Source organism: Arvicanthis niloticus, chromosome 27 (assembly GCF_011762505.2).
Source record: "Arvicanthis niloticus isolate mArvNil1 chromosome 27, mArvNil1.pat.X, whole genome shotgun sequence".
Lineage (NCBI taxonomy): Eukaryota > Metazoa > Chordata > Mammalia > Rodentia > Muridae > Arvicanthis > Arvicanthis niloticus.
Genome location: NC_133435.1, coordinates 652,298 through 671,732, shown reverse-complemented (window position 1 = coordinate 671,732; position 19,435 = coordinate 652,298). Strand labels below are relative to the sequence as shown.

General features: G+C 33.4%; 1 protein-coding gene across 1 annotated transcript; it reads left to right on the top strand.

Moving 5' to 3' along the window:
- The first annotated feature begins 8,384 nt into the window (after positions 1 to 8,384).
- On the top strand, positions 8,385 to 14,189 carry LOC143439640 (olfactory receptor 7G1-like). Its single transcript, XM_076925977.1, has 3 exons — positions 8,385 to 8,477; positions 9,065 to 9,986; positions 11,481 to 14,189. The coding sequence occupies exons 2-3, from the start codon at positions 9,078 to 9,080 to the stop codon at positions 11,556 to 11,558; spliced, it is 987 nt and encodes a 328-aa protein (XP_076782092.1). The 5' UTR covers positions 8,385 to 8,477; positions 9,065 to 9,077; the 3' UTR covers positions 11,559 to 14,189.
- The last annotated feature ends 5,246 nt before the right edge of the window (positions 14,190 to 19,435 follow it).

Below are 19,435 nucleotides of genomic sequence, written 5' to 3'. Positions count from 1 at the left end.
ACTGAAAAGAATGTATATTCTTTTGTGTTTGTGTGAAACATTCTGTAGATGTCTGTTAGGTCCATTTGATTCATAATATCAGTTAGTTTCATTTTTCTTTGTTTATTTTTTTTGTTTGGATGATCTTCAAATTGGTGGAGTGTTGAAAGCTCCCAGTGATGTTTGATATGCAATTTTATCTTTAGCAATGTTTCTTTCAAAAATGTAGGTCCGCTTGTGTCTGAAGCAGAATTGAGATATCATCTTGGAAGATTTTTTTTTCTTTTTGATAACTATGAAGTATTCTTCCATGTCTCTTTTGCTTAATTTTGGTTGAAAGTCTATTATAATGGCTACTCCAACTTGGCCCTTTGTCTGTTTGCCTGGAAAACATTTTTCTAGCCCTTTATTCTGAGGTAATGTCTCTTTATTACTGAGGTATGTTTCTTGTATGCAGCATCCTTTCTATTATTCTGTGTTTTTTATTAGTAAATTGAGTCCCTTGATGTAGACAGATATTAAAGTCTACTTGTTGTTAAATCTTATTATTTTATTGTTGCTGGTGTTAGTGTGTTTTTGTTTTTGTTGGTATGAAATTAGTTATTATCTGTATTTCTTTGGATGTATCTTTTCTCTTTGGCTTGAGGTCTTCTTTCTAGTATTTTTTGTAGTGCTTGATCTCTGCATAGTAACTTTTAAATCTTGAAAACTTGGATTTGTCTTGAAATATTTTTTTTCTCCATCTATATTGATTGAAGGTTTTGCTGGTTATAGTAGTCTAGGTTGGCATCTTTGTTTTTTGTTGTTGTTGTTCGTTTATTTTTGTTACTGTTTGTTTTTTTTAGAGTTTGAAAGATGCAGGTACTTCTAGGTTTTACATTCTCTGTTGAGAAGCCAGATATAATTCAGATAGGCTTACCTTTGAACATTACCTGGCCTTTCCCCCTTGCTTCTTAGAATATTCATTATTAGTTAAGTAAATTTTGTATATTTGTATTATATAGTGTGAGAATTTTTTGGTCCAGTCTCATTGGTGTTCTATAAGCTTTTTGTATGTTTATAGGCATATTTTTCCTTTGGTTTTGAATGTTTTCTTCTATGACTTTGTTGAAAATACTTTCTGGCTCTTGTGGCTGTTGCTCCTCTCCTTCATGGTATTTCAGATTGCCTGGATGTTTTGTGTCAGGAATTTTTTTTATATTTAACATTTTTTATTGCTATATCACTTTCCTTTATTGTGTCTTCAATGCCTGAGATTCTCTCATCTGTTGCATTCCGTTGGTGATGCTTGCATCTGCTGTTCCTGTTCTCTTTGTTAGGTTTTCCATCTCCAGTATTCCTTCAGTTCATGTTTTCTTTATTTTTTTTTTCTATTTTCATTTTCAGGTTTTGCACAGTTTTATTTCTTTCTTTCACCTATTTTATGCCATTTTGCATTATTTCTTTAAGGGATTTTGTTGTTACTTCTTTCAAGATCTCTACCTGTTTGTATTTTCTTGTTTTTCTTTAATGAATTTATTCATTTCCTCCATAAAGACCTCTATTATCTTTATATTATTGGATGTAAAGCAATTTTTCTTGTGTTTTGTTTGGTTGTGTTAAAATATCCAGAGCTAGCTGTAGTGCAATAGCTGTGCTCTGAAGGTGTCATATTGACCTGGCTTTTGTTGATTGTGTTCTTTCTAGAGCCTCTAGCCATTTAGACAGCTTTGGTCTCTGAATATTCCAGTTATAGTAAGTATTAGGAGGGGGCTTCAGCTCAACATTCCTGGTATATTAGGCTGTCTGGTTGTAGATGAGTAGGTCTGATGAAGGTGGTGGAGAGTCAGAGGGATAATGCAGGTAGCTCAGGGCATCTTGGGGTCCTGCAGAGAACTCGGAAAGTAGGGCCATATGATTCATTTCTACCATATTCTTCTTAATATATGAGTGATGAAATATCATTGTATTTCCTGGCATTCTCATTGCTAGCTCTACAAGACAGGGACACCTATTTAGCAGTGTTGATAGCAAAATTTCAGTTCTCAAAAAGGACTTTTCACAAAACCTTTACTGGTTGAATGAACACTCCTGTTTGGAACAGTTACAGTTGGACTACACCAACTGTGGCAATTGGCACATGAATGCTTTTATATACAACTGATGCATCTCCAGTGTGCCCATGGTAACCCACATGACTATTCCTGTATTTGAGCTGGCCCCTCTCTTGTTTTTTCTATATACCAAACAAACATTTTTAGATTGGCACTGTCCTATACTATATGAGTATACTATATGAGGTTGCCTGATAGTTTTTGTTTTAATTAAATCTGCTATTTATTTCTATGCAGTTTTTCTGTGTTCAGTGGTTTCTTGTTGCTCCTGTTTACCTTTGGTACAGAGACCAGGCAGAGATTCTTAAATTTTCCTTTGGACATTTGATACTTTTAAATGAACTGAAAACTTGTGATTCAACATCTTTGGCTATGGATACTTTGCCTGTGTTGACCTCTGCCACACACCATAACTGACGCTATATTTTAGAATCCATCTCTTCAACACTTTCACTCCATGTACTCTATACACCTGTCTCCTCTCATCTATTATGTAACAGCCATGATAGTGCAATCTATGTGGGTTTCCTACACAGCTGTCTGGGTATGTTGTAGTTTTCCACAGAGTCTTGTTAATATCTTATGCTGCCTTTATTTACCCTCTTGGATACCTATACCTGGTTAGAGACACCCATCTCTCATGGTTTGGCCATTCTACTGAAGAATCTCAATCCACTTAGAATTCCTTAGTAGTCTCTGTCCTACTACACTTGTTCCCGAGTCTCACTGTAGCTCATTGTTCCATCCCTCTGTATCCTTATAATCTGCAAACCCTATTTTTTGGTGTTCATATACAATGTTGTTCTCCTTCTAGCAAGTTTCCTAGTCATATCACTTTATGACTGAATGTGGGGAGAAAGATTTTTTGCTCTTTGTTTTCAATCTAGTTTTTGCTCTAATACTGGTATTTCTTTTCTGTCAAGCCAGCCTCAGAAATTTTCTGTCTCAGAAACTATGGGGTTTTCCCAGTTAAAGTCACATGTTTCCATTCCTCTTACATATCTTCTCAAATCTCTTTCTTCTCTTGGAATCTATGAAGCCATTAAGCATGCCATTTTATTTTTTATTGCAACAAAATCTTGCCTAAATACAAAGTTGATTTTTAGTGTCTGTGGTCAGAAAATGGCACATTTGTTCTGTAAATTCTCACATATCCTCACAATCTTTGCCTTATTAATCTCACATCTAAACTTCTATAGGCATTGTCATTTCCCTGATTCACTTCCCTCCATCATTCTCCTGCCTAAGTGTCATTGCCTTTATTGTCCTCACTAACTCCCTCTACATCCTACACTTATGCAATTTATCCCCTTAGGGAGGTGCTGAGAGCTCAACGGCTTCTTTATGTCTATGTTTATTCCTATTTGTCTGGTTTCTCTTAAGTAGAGAAACATCTGAATTCCTTTTCAAATAATGCCACTAATTTTATCAAGTGGTGTAGCTATCTTAGATACTCATATAACTTCATTGGTCATTATCACGGTCCCCCTTTCCCAGAAATCAATGAACATACTTCATGAAATAAACAGAATATAAAACAGAAAGCACACAATCATCTCATTAAAAACAGAAAATGCCTAAAATTCTACATACTTTCAAGATAAAAATTAAGAAGGAATTAAGGAGACAGAGGACATATCTCAAAATAAGTAAGTCTTTGTCAATTTGCAGGTAATATAAGCATAAAAATAGAGAATGTCAAAGCATTTCCACTAAATTCTAGAACAAAAGAAGATGTGGATTCTTTCTATACTTCTTCAAAGGAGTACTAGAATTCAGAGCTATAATGATGAGAAAACTTAGGGACCTAAAAGGGATAGTAATAAGAAAGTAGCCAAACTATATTTATTAATAGTGTACTTTTAATAAACAGCCTAAAAACTCTACTATGAATAGTGTACATCTAACAAATACTCTTTGAAATGTATCAGGTTATACCATCAGCATTTTTCTATACATATTTCAGATTGAGAAAAAAATCAGAGAAACAGTATCTTTCATAATAGTCTCAAATCATATATCAAACCAGTGAAAGACTTGCATAATAAAAGTTTTATGACATGGAAAAAAGAAATATAAAAGGAGATAAAAAGGAAGAAAAATGATCTATGATCCATGCTTATGGATTAGAATGATTAGAATAATTAGAATGAGTAAAATTGGGCAATCTATAAGTTCAATACAGTCCCCATCAAAATTCTAGTGTAACACTTCACAGAAATTGAAAGGACAATTTTCAGTTCCATATGGAAAGATACAGGCAACACTCAAGACAATTGAAACAAGACTGAATAATAATAATATTTAATAAAAATTCTACCAGGTATATTACTATCCCAGATCTCAAATTGTACTACAGAGCTGCAGTAATAAAAACAATATAATATTGCCATAATACAGATACTTTGATTAAGGAAATAGAACTGAAAACCCAAATTTGAGACTACATATATATGGATACCTGGTTTTTAAAAAGTCTAAAAATACATATTGCATAAAGACAGCATCTTCAATAAATTGTGCTGACTCTACTGAATGGTTGCATACAGAAGAAGTAACATAGATTAATATTTATTCCCCTGAACAGATTTAGCCTCAAATGGAAAAAGGACCTTAACATAAGGCCTGATATAGTGGATCTTATAGACAAGAAAGTGGGAAAATATGTTAAACTCATTAACCCTGGGTAAAGACTGATAGTGCAGGCACTATGATCAACAGTTAGTAAATGGCACTTTATGAACCTGACAATATAATATTCTATATGGCAAAGGACACTGTAATCTGGACAAAGTGTCACATATGATAGAGTACTGATCTCTAAACCATGTAAATAAGAAATCAGGACATCAAGAAAAAAACTAATTTAAATGTGAGTTACAAAACTAAGTGGAGAGTTTTTAAGGATGAAACATAAATGGCTGGGTAACACTTAAAGCAGTGTTCAATATTAGGAGCATGCTAATCCAAACTACTTTGGGATTCCATCTTAGAATCAATTAAATATTCAAAATTAATAAAATAAATAACCACACATACTGGTCAGCAGGTGAAATAAGAGGAACATATATTCACCGCTTCTGTGAGCACAAACCACTACAGTCACTGTAGTAATTGGGGTAATTCTTTAGGAAGCAAGGAATAGACTTAATTTAAAATTCAACTATTCCATTTTGTGGAGAATACCCAAACAATTTATATCTTACTACATTGGTACTTGTTTTTATTGTACTTATTATTCTTATTCTTATTGTACTTGTACTTATTACTAACCTATTCATAATAATCAGAAATAGTAAACGGCCTACATATCTGTCTTTGGATGAATGGATACAGAACAATAGGGCACATGTACACAATGGACTATTATTCAGCTCTAACAAAAACATCATGAATTTTGCAAGTAAATAGATGGAGTTAGAAAAAATATCTTCAGTGTGATGACCCAGACAAAAAGACCATTATGATATGTATTTATTTTGCATGTGTGTGTGTGTGTATGTGTAAATGTTAGCTATTAAGTCTTTGAATAGCAGTGTACCATTAGTATAACCGTAAAAGTTAAGTATAAAGTAAGATATTAGGTAGCAGAAAAACATCACTAGTATGAGGGAAAAAAAACATATATGGATTCATGAGGAAGGAGGGTACTGGACTAAATCCAGAAGATAAAATGATCATGAGGAGAGAAGGGATGAGTTAGGAAATACAGGGAGGGAGAGCTAACACTAAGAGACATTTAGGTGTCATATGGAAAACTAGCAGAGTAGAAACATAAAAATCTACACATTTATGAAAGAAATCTAAATGGATTCACCAAACAACAGGAGAGAAAAAACATCAACTAGTTACCTCTCACCAAATCCAAACCTCCATTGCTAGATACCATTAAAATCTAATTAAGTTGTGGACAAAGGGTTCATGTGGAAACACTTAAATCATCCAGTATGTTACAAATGTTCTACATTGTATAGTTGTAATTATAATTATAAATTACAGTTATAATAAAACTATAACACCAATAAAATGATGTTGGAAATCCTTTTAAAACTTCTTTTTAAAGATTTATTTTTATTTTATGTATGTGAGTACACTGTCACTGTCACTATCTTCAGACACACCAGGTAAGGGTATGGGATCCCTTTACAGATGGTTTTGAGCCACTATGTGGTTGCTGGGAATTGATTTCAGGACATCTGGAAAAGCAGTGCTCTTAACTGCTGAGTCATTTCTCCAGCCCCCAGTGTTGGAAACATTATATGATATCAGTGTATAATTTATATGATTCTGATGGTTTACTTTTTAAGTTGTAACTTCAGTTAATCTTGATAGTATAGGTCTATAATCATAGCTGCTTTGTGTAATGAAACACTAGGGTGGTGTATTAAAAATAGACTAAGGTATACTTGTTTCAGGCACATCAGTGGCAGTTGTATGTGTGTAACTGAATGGTAAAATTTATTAGGTAGATTTTTGTGTGATCAAAATATAAATCTCCACTACCAAAATAAATTTACAATTGAATTTCTAATTTAGCTCATAACCTTCTTAAATGAAGAAAATCATTGTATGACATAGTCAGAGAATAAAGAAAGGACAACTGGAGGAGGGGCTGTCCCTAATCTGTTGGATGCATATGATTACCATATCCCCTATTGGACCTTCTTGTTTGGCCTTAGTTGATTTACCTTGTTCTGGAGTAACTTCATGTGCCAGAGTGGAGTGATACCAGATGAGCCCCCCCCCTTTCCCAAAGAAAAAGGGTAGAAAAAAATGGGGGTAAGAGCTATATGCAGGGGTAGACTGGGAAAAAGCAGCATTGATATTAGATTTTAAAGTGAATAAGCGAATAAATAAATAAATAAATAAATAAATAAATAAATACAAGTCTCTAAAATCCAAAATAAAAAAAAAATGACATATAAAATTATTTACTCAGTGTCATTATGCATTTAATAACAGGTGGTACTCCACAATGAAAACAGAGGGATAAGAACACATAGAAATTGCAGATTATGGGTGTGATTTTATAATATATGTTTTAAAAGAGAATAATCATATAGTAGTTATTACTCGCTACATATATGCAGGTAATGACTTGCTTTTTTTGAAAGCTTGGTTCAAAGACACAAGGTTGATCAATCAGACAATAACTAGACCTAGCCTTTAATAATTGCATGGGTACAGGCAACAAAAGAATGAGAGTATAATATGAAAGATGAGAGAGGTGGGAGTGGAGGGAGACACATCACTAATCTAAGAAATGTAACTCAATAAAAATAAGACTGACCTGTGGAATATTTGATTGACATTGTTCCACTATTCCAGAAAACCTACTAGTAGACATAAGTTATAAGGATGATTTATTTCTTTGGTTTAAACATATTCAACACATGTCTTTTATTCTCTAAATAATGATCAGCATTAAATCAACCAACAGGAAATAAAATAGGTAAGTGTAATTTAAATATATATTTAAATTTTATATTTATATAAATAATATCATATATTTATGGACTACATTCATATATATATATGAATATATGTGTATATTATATATAATACATATGAATATATATTAATATTGATATATACATATATATTAATATATATATAAATATATATATATATTAATTCAGTCCTAAACCAAACCCTAAATTAAACATTTTGGTTCATTTCCTGAGAAAAGTGATTGCAAACAATTGTCAAAAAAATGACATTTCAGAAATTCAATATGTGGAGTTATAGTACTTGAACACTGTTTTACTATCATCAGTGATCAAAAAAAAATGACAAGAAATATACAGCAAAGAAAGAACAAAAATAGGATTCAATCAACAGAGATGGTACACATGGAGAATAGCTTTGTTTGAATTTTTATAATAATTGAAAACTTGAACAACTATAATTTTGTACACATATATAGAACATATTTATAAAAGATACAATTGGATCTATGCTACAATATATCATGGAAAAAATAAAGAACTTCTACTTTGTAAAGAACCTTAAAAAAGATGTGTGTAGTTTATGTGGGCAGTGGTTCATTTTATGTATACAATACTATGAAGTGTTGGCGGAAACTCACTTATGTTCAACTGGTCTTCAGTGTCAGAGAATCAAATGTTCAAAACTCTCCACTATTAGTAGTACTGGTCTTTAAGGATATGAACTCATGGGTTTAGACTAATAGTCATGTAGTTGGCATAATGAGAAGCTTTAATCATCAAGTCTCCTGAGATTAAGAGATAAAGCGTTCAGATTATAAACTATTTAACAGCATTTCAAAAATCTTGAAATACCTTGGACACAGTTCAGAGATAATTCATCTTTAACCAGGAAACTCTTCTTTACTGCTGTTTGTTTGCTTTTCTAAGGGAGATTTCTTCCATTTGCAAAATACGGGTGAGATATTTACATCATTTTGGAGGACAGACGAAAACTAAAGACTCTATTACTAATTTTTAGAAATGAAGGAGAGATTACTTTATTATCAACATGGTGAATCAGAAGAACATGCATAAAGCGATTGAAATTTTTTCCACATAATTTTACTCCCATTATCAACTTGGTAGAGAATTAATTTCGTTACCATGAACTTTTCTACTAAAACTCAATCTGGATCATTCCTTAATTGTCATCCTGTCTAATTGTAGGTAACATGGTAACATTTTATGCAAAGAAAAAGAAGCTCTTTTCTCAAATACAATGACTTTAAATATTTATTCAGACATTTTAAATCATTCTTGTACTGATAGTAGAAGTAAGTTCATTATGAGTATTAATTACTAGATAGTCATAGCTACATAGGACAAGCTAGATGGCATTGCTTTCCAACGAATTTTCTCACATCCCATTCCTAAAATGGAAATAGAAAGATAAATTTGAAACACTAAGGCATACATATGTAAGATTCTTTTCTAACAAATCTCATTTTATAATTCTACTTATATTTTCTGTATTTCAATAACTTCTTGCTCGCTTTCCTTAAGATTCACGTGTAACATGGAAGTTAAAAACAGATCAGTTGTTTTGGATATTTTTCTTCGTGGACTCACAAATGATACAGAACTTCAGCTTGTCATCTTTGGTCTTTTTTTATGCATATACTTGATCACCATCTTTGGAAATCTTCTTATAATGTTGGCCATCAACTATGACTCCCGACTTCATACCCCCATGTATTTCTTTCTCTGTAATCTTTCTTTTAATGACATGTATTTAATCACTATCACAGTCCCAAAGATGTTGGTGAATATACAAACACAGGATCAGAGGATCACTTTTGCTGGCTGCCTCAGCCAGGGCTGCTTTGTTGCAGTTTGTACCATTTTTGAGTGTTTTCTCCTAGGAGTAATGGCCTATGACCGCTATATAGCCATTTGTTATCCTCTAAGATACACTGTCCTCATGAATCCCTGCTTCTGTGTTACTTTAGTTCTTATCTCTTTTTTTATTAGTATTGTAAATGGTCTGCTGCATAGTCTGATGGTGCTGCATTTGTCCTTCTGCATAGATCTGGAAGTCCTCCACTTCTTCTGTGAAATTGCACAAATCATCAAACTTGCCTGTTCTGAGAGCCTCATCAACAATGTCTTGATATTTGTAACAGCTTCTGTTTTTGCTGGTGTTCCTCTTTTTGGAATAATTTTCTCTTATGTTCACATTGTTTATACAGTATTGAAAATACCATCATCAGAAGGAAAGTACAAAGCCTTTTCCACTTGTGGGTCTCATTTGTCAGTTGTTTCCTTGTTCTATGGGACAGGATTTGGTGTATACATTACGTCAAAAGTAATTGATTCACCAAAGAAGATTGCTGTGGCTTCGGTGATGTACTCAATAATTCCTCCAATGATGAATCCCTTTATTTATAGTATAAGGAACAGGGATATGAAGGAGGCACTGAAGAAGGTAATTAGTAGGGTAGCTTCTTTTCTCTGATGTGTGATGAAGCTTTGGCTCGGCTGTCTAGTGTAAGTCAAAATTATAGGATTTTTCTTGAGCCAAGTTGGTTTTTCATCTGTCTGGATTTGATTTTACTTCCTGGAATCTGGACACAGAAATTTGTTTTTAATATAATTCTACTTTATTACTTTTGTTTGGGTGTCTTGCCTATATGTATGTAAGAATAACATGAATAGCCCTAGTTCCCATATAAGCCAAGAAAAGGTGTCAGATACCCTGGACCCAGAGCTGCAAATAATTGGTAGCTGCCAAGTTGGATGTTGGAATTGAATCCAGATCCTCTAGTGGAGCATGCACTGCTTTAACCACTGAAAAATTTCTCTATCCCACTATAGTTTTGCTTTTAGTAACATTTATATGTGCATATGTGTGTGCATATATATGTATGCCACATGTGTTTGAATAACTACTGAGGACAGGAGAGTAATTTAGATCTCTTTGAGCAGAACCTCTGATGGTTATAACCATAGTGCTAGGAAGATAAGCTCTAAAAATACAGCAAGTACTCTTAAGAACTGAACCACTTCTTCTGCCTTAATTGACACATGGTTTGAAACCTGGAAGTAATTTTTTTTAATTCCCAAAAAAGAGGCCTTTATGAGGACTTTTAATATTACCTGTGTGTGCGTGCGTGCGTGCGTGCGTGCGTGTGAGTGTGTGTGTGTGTGTACCTTTTTTTTCTTGGACTTGGGAAACTCTTATCCCTGTCTCACAGTTAGTTCTATTACTGAAAGAAGTAGACATGAGCAATCTGTGAAGTTATTACTGCTACAAAATTATTGGCTAAGATTGTCACTATTTTCCCCTTATTATTGGTAAGGTTTTATTACCTGATGGACAAAATAGTTTGGGATGATTGTGAAATATTTGAATTTCCTTGATTCATATTAAGGTTTTTAAATATTTTTGAGAATTTCACACCCACTTCCCATATCTTTCTAGTAAGTCCACCCACACCTCTTCCTGAAGTTCTTTACAAATCTCTCAAAATTATGTACAATTATTAGATTTATTTATTTATTTTATGTATATGAGTATACCATCTTCAGATACACCAGAAGAGGGCATTAGATTCCATTATAGATGGTTGTGAGTAACCATGTTGTTTTTGGAACTTGAACTCAGGACCTCTGAAAGAGAAGTTAGTGTTCTTAACCACTGAATCATCTCTCCAGCCTGTACATTTTTTTTTTAAAGTTACTAAGTTATATGTTTGAAGAATATCCATGAGTGTCAGCCTACTTATGGGAACACAGGCAATTCAAAAGAAGTTACATCCTTGAAGAAAATTGACTCTCAATTAGAACTTACACATTGAAGCAATTGGTACATTTCACTTAAACTATAACTGATTTAAAGAATACTATGCAACAAAGAATAAGGCTCCATTATCCTCATGTAGTGAACACATACTTGGACAGTGTTCTCTTTATTTTCCAGGTGAGAGAGAAAATGCAACTGTTACATATAGTGATAATGGCAGATTCACAGAAGCATAGGCCATCTCCTGCCTGCTGATAATTTTTTATGGTTAAGCTAAATTTTATTTTTCAATAGACTAAATATGATAACTGAAAGAAAGTCAAAATCTGTCCCAACTAACATTTGTCTTTTTAATATAAGAACTGGTTATTACTTTATGATAAATGAAATGTCTACGTACAGAAGATGGAATTACCAATATGGTCTCAATGAAAATTATGTGTTTTATTATAATATAAAAGTGGAGAATACACAAAAAAGTAAGAGGTATGTTAATGACAGAGAAAGTAGTTGTATTGCTATATTTGCTATTATCAATATCATAAAATTAATTCACTGAAAAGTGCTATTTGTGCAAGGTGCAATACATTCTATCAACTCAGGTATGCAGTTTATTGTCAACTTGATTACATCTGGAAATGGTAGGATAAACTTGTGGATATTCCTATTAGACAATATAGAGAGGATTTTATCTGAGCAGGGAAGATGCACCCTGAAAGTGGAGGATACTATCCTATGGTCTTATGTCTCAGACTAAATAAAGTAATAGAAAGGAGAAAGCACTTTGACCACTGCCATCTCCCCTTTTCTGTTTACTTATGTGCAAATTTGGGAGACCTCTATTGCCATGCATATTCATTATGTTGGATTAAACCCTAAAAAAATGGACCTCAAATAATCTCCCTTCTTCAAATGATTTTTATTAGGTATTTAGTCACAATAAGAAGAAAAGTAACTAACACAGACTTCCTATGAATGTATAATAAATTTTATGATATTTAATGATATAAACTTTATCATTTGACTTTGACAAAAATTTGTTGAAATTGTCAGTGCTAGATAGGCTTAGATTCTCTGATAGCCAAGAAGGTAAATCATGTTTACAAAATGGAAATGTTCTTTTAGATACCAACCTTGTTATTTAATGAATGCATTGAATGTGGTGTTATCTTTTCTTTTATGCTTCTATGACTATTATTGTATAAAGTTTCATTATTCCCCATTTATTTGTTATGCCTTTGGCTACTAGTAACCATCAAAATTAGTGACATCAAAATTAAGAACCATTTTTTTTATGTTGGTATGAATTTTGTATCTATTTTTTCTGGTTTGGTATATAAATCTATTTTAATATTTTCCTATTTATATTCTGAAAGAAAGAGAAGATAATTTTATATACAGAACTTTTTACCTCTAGTAGGTAAAAATTATGACAAAATGATTGACTCAATTATCTTCTTATTAACTAATTTAATTACTATCAATCATCATATGAATGTGTACCTTTCTCTAAGCAATCTTATGGACGTGTTATATCCAAGCATTAATTAAAATTCCCTGTATAATAAAGTTGTTTGTCTGTCTGTCTGTGCAAGTGGACATTCATGAATGCATGTGCATGGTATGGTGTGTTGTTGTTGGTTGTTGTTGTTGTTGTTGGTGGTGGTGGTGATGTGTGTTTTGTGTGTGTGTGTGTCTTTGCCTGTGTGTCTATTTGCCTGTCTGATAACATGTCCACAGAGGTTATTAGAGTGTAATGGATTCTCTAGAGCTGAGCTTACATTTCTGAGCAATTCAAAGTTGTTTAGAACTGAACTCCAGTTTACAAAAAAATCAGAAATTGCTTTTTACCTTAAAGCAATCTTTGCAGCTCATATAATCCTTTTGATTAAACAATGTAGAATATGTACATTTTTTATTTTTGTGCTAGAAATTAAGCATAGCATTTTGCACATACAAGTCAAGCATTCTATGACTGACCCTCAACTACAAATGGTCAGGTTTTCTATGAATATTTCATATGTCCTCTGGAGTCATAATGAACTAAGCTTTCAAAAAGGTACTTTCATTGGGCAGAGATTTACTTTATTTCCAACTTTGGCTTGGAACCTACTGTAAAGTCTAGGCTAGCTATGTTTCTATGCTTCATTTCCCTAAGGATGAGATGAAAATATGGTGTAAATATTCTCAATGAATTTTATGATAATAATTTATGCTCAGAAGACATTTATTGAAAGAAGAATCAAAAATACGTACAGAAAGAAAATCAGCTCTTATGTGAGTAATGCTTGTAATAAACACAGGCATAATATAGTGTTATATTGTTTGTGATACTAATTGTAGGGAGACATGAACAATAATGTAACTGACAACATTTTATTTCATGTTTTATACTCAAAAAGTCTCAGTCGTGAGCCTATTTCTTCCTTAAAATAATATTTGTAGTTTTGCATTTTATTTTAGTGACTAGAATTATCTAGAATTTTTTCTCTTGACTTCTAAAGTATATTCAACTTTAAATATTAAGTAGATCATCCATTAAGTGAAATAAAAAATATTTAAATACATAGAAATTTAACAGCTTATCAGGAATATATTAAAATCTGGTAATTCAAAATTGAAAAATTGTATAGACAATATATTGGATACACAAGACAGTCAAAATTAAAGGATGAGGTTATAAATAGACCAAGCATACCTATGAACAAACAGACAATGATATTGAAGCAAGAGTAAGCAGTCTCATTCAGAATGACATGAATGTGTAGAAGACAATGAAACTCACCCTGATAATCCAATATAGTTCTCATTGGAAATATGACACTGAATTGTTATGTAAAAAATAAACTTACATATAAATTAAAAATAAAATCATGGTAAGGTAAAGACCAGACTAGTATTTACTTTAGTAAACTTTTATTACTTTCAGAAGTCTAAGTAAAATTTTATATTGATTCATACTTGGGTCTCAACAAAGTACATACAAGTGAGCCTCTTATAGTTCTCAAAATGTAAACATTAGAAAGAATATGTGAGGACTATGAATATGTCTCTACATAAAGAACATGCTTTGCAAACATGAGAATAAGAGTTTAGATCTCAAAAATCCACAAAAATATACTAATGAGAAAATGAGAATTCTCAACCAAAGAACTACAACAAATAGAGACAGCTGAAAGAGGAAGAATTATTCATCCCTAGAGATGAGCCAACTAATTGGTTATCCAATAACAAATAGGGATTTCTGAAATCATATGTATATGTGTATGTATGTTGGGGGCCAACTTTTAGCAGAAAGCGGCTATCAGCTTTGCAGCCATATTGAGCCATATACCCTGACATGTGACTTGGATTACAATAGCCTACAACAGCTGAGCACACTCTGATAATCTTGGTTTAGATATCTTGAGATTAAAGGTATGTGAGATTAAAGGTGTGTGACTTAAGAGTGTAATTTAGAGATAAGGTTTAGAGACAACACCTAAGGGCATGATTAAAGGTGTGACCAAAAGGCATGGCTTAGAAGTGAGACATATAAAAGGCAGAGACAGAACAGATCAGAATCAGACATTAGGGAGACAGAGAAGAGAGAACCAGACACAGCAGAGAGAAGACAGGTAGCAGGCACTTGGAAGAGAACTTGGAAGAAGTAACTTGGAACTTGGAGGGACTAGGAGCTAGGGACTAGGCACTAGGAACTCAAGATTTAGGACTTAGACTGAAGAATAAGCAGGATTGAATTACACTCTGTCTGGTCTGCATTCTTCGAGTCCGTCCTCACTCTCGCTCTTGCTGAATCCCGACCCACAGACCGGAGTGGCAGCTTGGGCCAGGATACAGTGGGCGCCCAAACGTGGGTCGGCCAGGGCCTCAACATTTTGCTTGGGCCGCGACATTTTTTGGCTGCCCCAACGTGGGGCTAGTGTAGGCCCCAACATTTTTTGGCTGCCTCTACGTGGGGCTAGTGTGGACCCCAACATTTTTTTGGCACCCAACGTAGGGCTAGTGTGGACCCCAACATATTTACATGTATATGTATGTACATGTATATGTATGTACATGTAACATTAAATGGATTCAGTTGATGCATAAATTACTCAGTACATACAATGCTATATGATAGCTTTCAGAACTTAACCTTTGGTACTATATGAACAACTGGTTTTCTTTTTCCTGGGAAAGACCACTTCTCAACTCCCAGAATTTCTCGGTTGCCTATAATGCTTTTGATAGGATTGAGTCCTTGTGAACTTTTCCCTGTCAATACTGGCATTTTAGCAAACTTTCTTTAAGGATGGGATTTTCCAGCTTAGATGTTATTGCAACACAACAGTTTAATATCATCAAAGCCCAGGTGGGAAACATACATACGGTAGCAGAAGTTTGCCCACATATGCACACAGGAACATAGAAAGGAATGTTATTTTTTGTACTTTTGTCTTTATCTTTACTCGGTGTAGGACAGAAGTCCCCAGGATCTTATTCTAAAATTTCTTGTTAGATCATTTCTCCTCATATACACATTTCTGGAAATGTTCAAAGACATCTGCTGAGGTGTCTATTAAATATTATCAAGTGTGGGAAAGTTGACAATAAAGAATGTTTATCACATGTGGTAAATGGCATTACTAAGACATGCAACTGACACTGGTAATAAATACCAACTGAAGTGATTTGAATATGCTTGGTCCAGGGAGTGGCACTATTAGGAGGTGTGGCCTTGGTGGAATATGTGTGGCCTGTTGGAAAAAGTGTGTCACTGTTTGGGGTGGGCTTTAGACCTTCCTTCAGGTCAAACAAATGTCAAAGACAGACTTCTGTTTGCCTTTAGATCAAGATGTAGAACTTTTGGCTGCTCTAGTTCTATGTCTGTCTGTAAATGGTCAGGCTGCCATCCTGCCTAAATGACAATGGACAGAACCTCTGAATCTGTAAGCCAGCACCAATTAAATGTTGTCCTATATATGATGTGCCTTTGTCATGGTGTCACTTCACAGCAATAAAAACTCTACTGAAAACATCAATTAAAAAGCAAAGTTTTTGGCATATTGCTTCTGGTGCCTATTTTCCTAGTGTATTCCTCACTTCTTTCTTGAAAGAAAATATGTATTTACACTTGTGGGTCAATTTGACAATCCTGGAGAAGTTATTTTTTTTTTTCAGGTAGATAGTTGCCTCATTCATCATAGAGGATATTTCTTTCCTATTAAATAAGAAATTGTTTATTGGGACAAATTTTTCAAAAAAATGCAAGTTATTCCACCCATTGACAATATAGATGAAGTCTAGATTATCCAGGACCAAGTAAAATATAATTATAACAAGGGAAGTTCTATTAGTTTGTACATCTGACATAATATCCAGATTTGACAACATTTTTGAGATTTGCTGGGCAATTAGTTCATGAGTGAATTCAGTTCAGGTATATGATTGAAATTGTACTCTCAATTTTTGGTTGAGAGACATCTGACTTGTTTCCAGCTTCTAGATATTATAAATAAGGCTGGCATGCACATAGTGGAGCACATGTCCTTGTAGTATGATGAAACATCTATTAGGTATATTCCCAGGAGTGCTATAGCTGGGTCTTCAGGTAGAACTATTTCCAATTGTCTTAGAAGCCACCATATTGACTTCGAGAGTAGTTGTTCCAGTTTGCAATCCAACAGCAATGGAGGAGTGTTCCTCTTTCTCCACATTCTCACCAGCATATGCTTTCACTTCACTTTTTGATGTTAGTCATTCTGTTTGGTGCAAGGTGGAATCTCAGGGTCATTGTGATTTGAATTCACCTTATGACTAAGAATGTTGAAGATTTCTTTTAATGCTTCTAAGACAACTGTGATTCCTCTGTTTAGAATTCTCTGTTTCACTCTATATCCCATTTTTTAATTGGGTTATTTGTTTTTCTTAGAGGTTAACTTTCTGAGGTTTTTTTTTTTTTATATATTTTGGTTATTAGGCATCTATCTGATGTAGTGTTAGTGAACATATTTTCCCGATTTGTAGTTTGCCAATTTGTCCTATTGATGGTATTCTTTGCTTTCCAGTTTCATATCTCTTTCTATATTGGGACCCTTGATGTACTTGGACTAGAGCTTTGTGCAAAGTGATAAATAAGGATCTCGTTTCATTCTTCTACATTCAGACCACCACTTAGACCAGTTCCATTTATTGAAAGTCCTTTTTGCCTCCATTGTACGGTTTTGGCTTCTTTGTCAAAGATCAAGTGTTCATAGTTGTGTGGGTTTATTTCTGGGTCTTTAATTTTATTCATTATTTGGCCCATCCATCTCAGTATCAATACCCTGTGGTATTATGATTGATATGTATTGATTGATGATATGTATGATTGAGGTCAGGGATGGTAATTCCCCCAAACATTCTTTTTTGTTGAGAACTGTTTTTGCTAATCTGTTTTTTTCCATATGAAGTTGAGAGTTGCTGTTTCTATGGCTGTGAAGAACTGTGTTGGAATTTTTATGGGGATTACATTGAATGTATAGATTCCTTTCAGCAAAGTGGCCATTTTTATTATGTTAATCTTGCCAATCTATGACTTTAGGGGCTCTGTCCATCTTCTGGGGTCTTCTTCAATTTCTTTTTTTGGGGATGTCATACAGAAAATCTTTGTCACACAGAACTTTCACTTGCATGGTTAGAGTGACATTAAGACATTTTATATTGTTTCTAATCATTTTGTAGGGTGTTACTTCTCTAATTTTGTTCACAGCCTGTTTATCACTTGTATAAATGAAGACCAGTGATTTGTTTGAGTTAATTTTATATTTCACCACCTTGCTGAAGTAGTTTAACAACCATTGTAGTTCTTTGGTGGAATTTTGGAGGTCACTTGTGTATATTATCATATCATCTGCAAATGGTAATATTTTGACTTCTTATTTTCCAATTTGTATCACCTTTTCTCTTTTTGTTATCTAATTTCCCTAGCTAGAACTTCAAGTATTATATTGAATAGATAGTAGGAGAGTGAGTAACCTTGTCGTCTCCCTGATTTTAGTATGATTGAAGTTTCTCTCTATTTGATTTAATGTTGGCTGTTGATTTGCTACATATTGCTTTTATTATGTTTAGGTATGTACAATGTATTCCTGACCTCCACAAGACTTTTAACATGAAGGGGTGTTGTATTTTGTCAAAGTGTTTTTCAATGTCTAATGAGATGATCATGTCACTTTTTCCTTGAACTTTTGTATGTTGATAGATTTTTGCATATTGAACTACTTCTGCAGTCCTTGGATGAAGCATACTTGATTGTGATGAGTGATAGTTTTAATGTGTTCTTAGATTTAGTTTGTGAGAATTTTCTTGATTATTTTTGCATTCATAATCATAAGTAAAACTTGTCTTAAACGCTTTTTCTTTGATAGGTCCTTGTGTAGTTTAGGTATCAGGGAACTATGGATTCATAGAATGAATTATGTAGTGATTATTCTTTTTCTATTTTGTGTAATAGTTTGGGGAGTATTAGTATTAGCACTCATAATCTGAAGCTTTTATAGCAAATACATAAAAGATCGAGGTTTCTGTTTTTTTTTTTTTATTTCCTTCTATTACAACTCTTCCTTCTCAACCACTTTTTCACTTCTCTTTCCTTTACTCTCCTCTCTTTTCTTTTCTTCTCCTCTCCTCTTCCCCCTGTTCCTTTCATGCCTTCTCTTCTTTTGGTTGTATCATTTTCTCTCCTATTGTCCTTTCACTGTCCCTCATGTTTCTTTTTTTCTTACTCTTGACTTGTCTTCTTATCTGATTTTTCATTACTTCACTTCTCCTCTCATTTTCAAGTAATTTTGTTCCTCAACAATCTGAAGAATGAATTAAACATCATTTAATTGTTATTGTGATTAGTTGATAACTTTCTGAATTAATTTGACATTATTATTTTGATATAGCTTGTCCTTCTTGCAATCTATCCTCATCATATTCATACATTTCTCTGTCTTTCAAATTTTCAACCTCTCTCATAAAATGTGAATTATCTCTTACAGGATGCATTTGAATATGTCTTATTCCCTTTATTCATTTTGTAGCTTATGAGTCTGGCTTTAGATGAGTTAGGTTTTCTAAATTCAATCATCTTTGGCTGGGCATTTTAATCTTTAAGAGAAACT

Coding starts and splice junctions, on each gene's coding strand:
- LOC143439640 (XM_076925977.1), top strand. CDS start 9,078: ATGGAAGTTAAAAACAGATCAGTTGTTTTGGATATTTTTCTTCGTGGA. Junction 9,987..11,480: donor TGAAGGAGGCACTGAAGAAG/GTAATTAGTAGG, acceptor TTTATTTTCCAG/GTGAGAGAGAAAATGCAACT.